The 3,598-nt window shown below is 44.4% G+C and overlaps 1 protein-coding gene across 1 annotated transcript; it reads right to left on the reverse strand.

The window, feature by feature from the left end:
- Window positions 1–1,632: 1,632 nt before the first annotated feature.
- LOC138099401 (olfactory receptor 6E1-like) lies at window positions 1,633–2,571 on the reverse strand. The gene has a single exon (XM_068996604.1). The coding sequence runs from the start codon at window positions 2,569–2,571 to the stop codon at window positions 1,633–1,635; it is 939 nt and encodes a 312-aa protein (XP_068852705.1).
- Window positions 2,572–3,598: the final 1,027 nt, after the last annotated feature.

A 3,598-nucleotide genomic window follows, 5' to 3' on the forward strand; every position in this document is an offset into this window, starting at 1 on the left:
TTTTTAAATTTTTTCATTTGAATGCATATATAATAATTAACAAGTTATTATAATTATACATTTCTCTCCTTTCCCTCTCTCTCTTCTCTCCTGTCTCTTATTATTATTTTTGTAAATTTTTTGTTTGTTTTAGGGATTGGCAGTCTGTTGTCTATTATTTGTTTAGGAACAAGTGATCTTCCAGGGTCCTGGTGTCACTTGTTACATTAAACATCTTTGCACACACAAAGAGCCTCTGTGCAGACACTCACACCTGGACACACTAATGCCACAGTCAGTGGGAACAGTGAATGTCCAAAGGACCAACAGCATGAGGTTCAACAAGACCACAGGCCAAATTTGTCAGGAAGCATCACTTGAGTGGCCACAGGCTCTTCCTCTGGCATTGCTGAGAATTAGAATTCAGCCAAGCTCCAAGGAGAAATAATCCCATATGAAATCCTCGATGGGAGACGATGTCAGGCTGTAATTATACCCAGGGAAAGACACGCGGTAAGGAGTCACAATTTGCGGGAATATGGGAAACTTTGGGAAAAAACACTCTCATCCTTGCCTAGGTTTATTGTTTTAGCATCACCAGTGACCTTGGATGTTCGACTACATTGAACTGCTCAGGAGACTGGGTATATAGCCAGACTTGGAGTGAAGAACCACTCAAGCAAAAGTGGAAAGGACCATTCCAAGTCCTCCTGGCTATCCACACAGCTGTGAAAATTACTGGTGGAGATTCCTGGATTCACTACACACGGCCAAAGCTAGCCCCAAACCTGGAAATGCCTTTACAGACAGACTGAAACAAAATGTTCCATGAATTGTCCTTGGGATCAAGGATTGCCCCATACTGAATTAGAGGGAGGACAAGGAATTTTGTTGGTGGTTATAGTGCGCATGGGAGTGATTGTAAACATAGCTTTGTGGAAGCTGAAGTTCTAAAAATGAAAATATTAATAAGAATGGTATTTCTGTACTTGCTTTGTAGAATGGTAGCTCAATGTGTTCTCCATAGCCTGTGGAGAACCCACAGTGGAGCAGAGGAAAAGTGTGAGAGGAAAGAAGCAGCAGAGGGGAAACACCATGCATTGACCATAACCCTCCCCACCCACCCTGCACTGCTGGGGACAGTGGAGGACTAGTCTGGAATGAATGAATAAACTCGAGCACAGAAAAGGGGGAAGTAGAGGTGTTTACTATTTAATTTTGTTTCTCACAATCTAAACTATTTTAGTTGGCAATAAATTATGGTAGTTTTCCCCAAATCCAGTATGTTTCACTCCTGGTAGAAATTGGCAAACCATCTCTCTGTCTTTATCTCAATCTATGAGAGTTTTTGTTTCTGTTTTTCCTCTTTCCTGCCTCTGCTCTGTGCAGTGTGGGGTGGGAGGTGTGAGTGGGAATTCGGTTGTTCACTAAGGCTAACACATCCCAGCAAGGGGGGGAAATACTGGGGCAAAGCTGAAGCTGGGTACTGGAAGACTAGAAAATCCTTTCTGTGTTGGCATATTTTCATTGCTAACAGAAGGAGCTACATAACACCTAGAAAGCACAAACCATTTGAAATCAGCATCTTTAATTCACAATACAGATGTTGCATCTGGGAAACAGTTCAGTTACTTGGATGGGATATTCCACCATTCACAGCTGCCTCAGGGAGCCAGAAAACTTCAGAATGCTCTCCCTTAAAGCTTGCTTGACTTGCTTGTTCCTGAGCGAGTAGATGTAGGGGTTAAGCATCTGAGTCAGCACAGAGAAGAACAAAGAAAGAACTTTGTCAGAGTCCTGCCCACCTCGCTGTGCCCGGCGGATGTACCTGTAAATACACGTGCTGTAAAACACCATCACCACTATGAGGTGAGCTGAGCAAGTGGAAAATGCCTTCCTCCTACCTGCAGAAGATGGTATGTGCAAGATGGTGACAATAATGCAGCCATAAGAAAGAGCAATTACTGTTAAGGTACCAAGGAGGATGATAATGGCTACGACAAACATCAGTTCTTCGATGAGCCCTGTGTCTGTGCAGGACAGTTGCAACAGCAGGGAAGCGTCGCAGTAAAAGTGGTTCATGACATTGGGACCACAGAATGGCAACTGGACAGTCATAATGGTGGGAGGAAACATCAATAGAAAACTCACTGCCCAGCAGCTCAGGATCAGGTGCAGGCAAAATCTGTTGTTCATAATAGCTGTGTAATGCAAAGGGTGGCAAATGGCAACATAGCGATCCAAGGACATCACTGCCATATGGAAAAACGTGCAGGTACCCAAGTAGTAGAAAAACATCATCTGAAGGAAACAACCAGGCAGGGAAATTGTCTTTATCTCTGTCAGAAGACTGTACAGGGTGCTGGGCATGAATGTGGAGGTGAAAGTGATTTCCAAAAGGGCAAAATTCCTGAGGAAGTAATACATCGGGGTCTGAAGGAAATTATTCACAAGAGTGATGCTGATGACAGAAAAGTTTCCAAGCAGGATCAAGAAATAGGCAATGACGAGGAACAGAAAGAGGGTGATTTCCAAATGGCGGCTGTTAGCCAGTCCCAAGAGGACAAATTCCACTACAGTTGTGCAGTTCATTGAGACATCACTGCTGGCAGAAACAGAAAAGACCTGTTTTGGGAACTGCTGGAAAACAACTGAACATGTGTCAGTTTGGCTTTGCTAACATTACAGGGCAATACCAGCGACAAACCTTATGTAAAGGACTGAAGTAGCCACAGGAACCACATTTTAAAAATCCTGGTCATGTAAAAGGAGTCCCAAGCTCCATTTGTAAGACTGAGTCCTCACTCCAGCCAAAACTATTCCTACAGTTCCCTCACAGCACACTTGAGAGAGGTGCAGAAGATGTTCTAGACCCTGAGACAAACGTCTCTCGGAATGATCTGACAACATCCACCCTCCAGCAAATACTGGAAAAAGCCAAATGCCCAAAGTGAGTACTTCACCTGTGTCCAGAGACTTATCACAGAGGAATGCAATCACACTACAGACTTACTCTGAGGCAGATTAGATTGGTTCAAGGATACATCAATCCTGCAAAAGAGAAACTTTCTGCAGTTAAAAGGAGACAGGGAAAGAGAGAGAGGTAGAGACTTACAGAGAAGAGGCCAGACAGAAAGACACCAAAGCTACAACATTAAGGTTGTCTTGCTGCCACTGAGAGAGGGCAAAATGCACAGAGCAATGGTTGGATGCTACAGCAAGCACCAGTGTGAGAGAGGGAATGGGAAAAACTGTGGGGAAATTGTCTGTTTCTTTACCCTCGGCTCTACAGCTCCAGTGATCAACTCTTTCTTCTTCAGAGCCCCCATCTCCAAGCATCCCTCTGTCCTAAAACACCCCACCCCAAGGTCAGACGTGTACTCTGTCCAGTGCACCGTGTCTATGGCACTACTGCACTACACTACCATCCCACTACCTTGTGAGGTGAAACCTGAAAACTCTGTCTGATGCCCTTCAATCACATTCTTTTCCTGCAGCCTTTCCAGGTCCCATCTGTGGTTTTTCAACTGCATTCTCCCTCCTCTTCCTCCCAGACACCAGCCCTCCTCGCCCTAAAAAGGAACGTCTTGTTTTGCACTTGTGTTTCCCAGTTTTTTTC

Source organism: Aphelocoma coerulescens, chromosome 27 (assembly GCF_041296385.1).
Source record: "Aphelocoma coerulescens isolate FSJ_1873_10779 chromosome 27, UR_Acoe_1.0, whole genome shotgun sequence".
In the NCBI taxonomy this organism is placed as follows: Eukaryota; Metazoa; Chordata; class Aves; order Passeriformes; family Corvidae; genus Aphelocoma; species Aphelocoma coerulescens.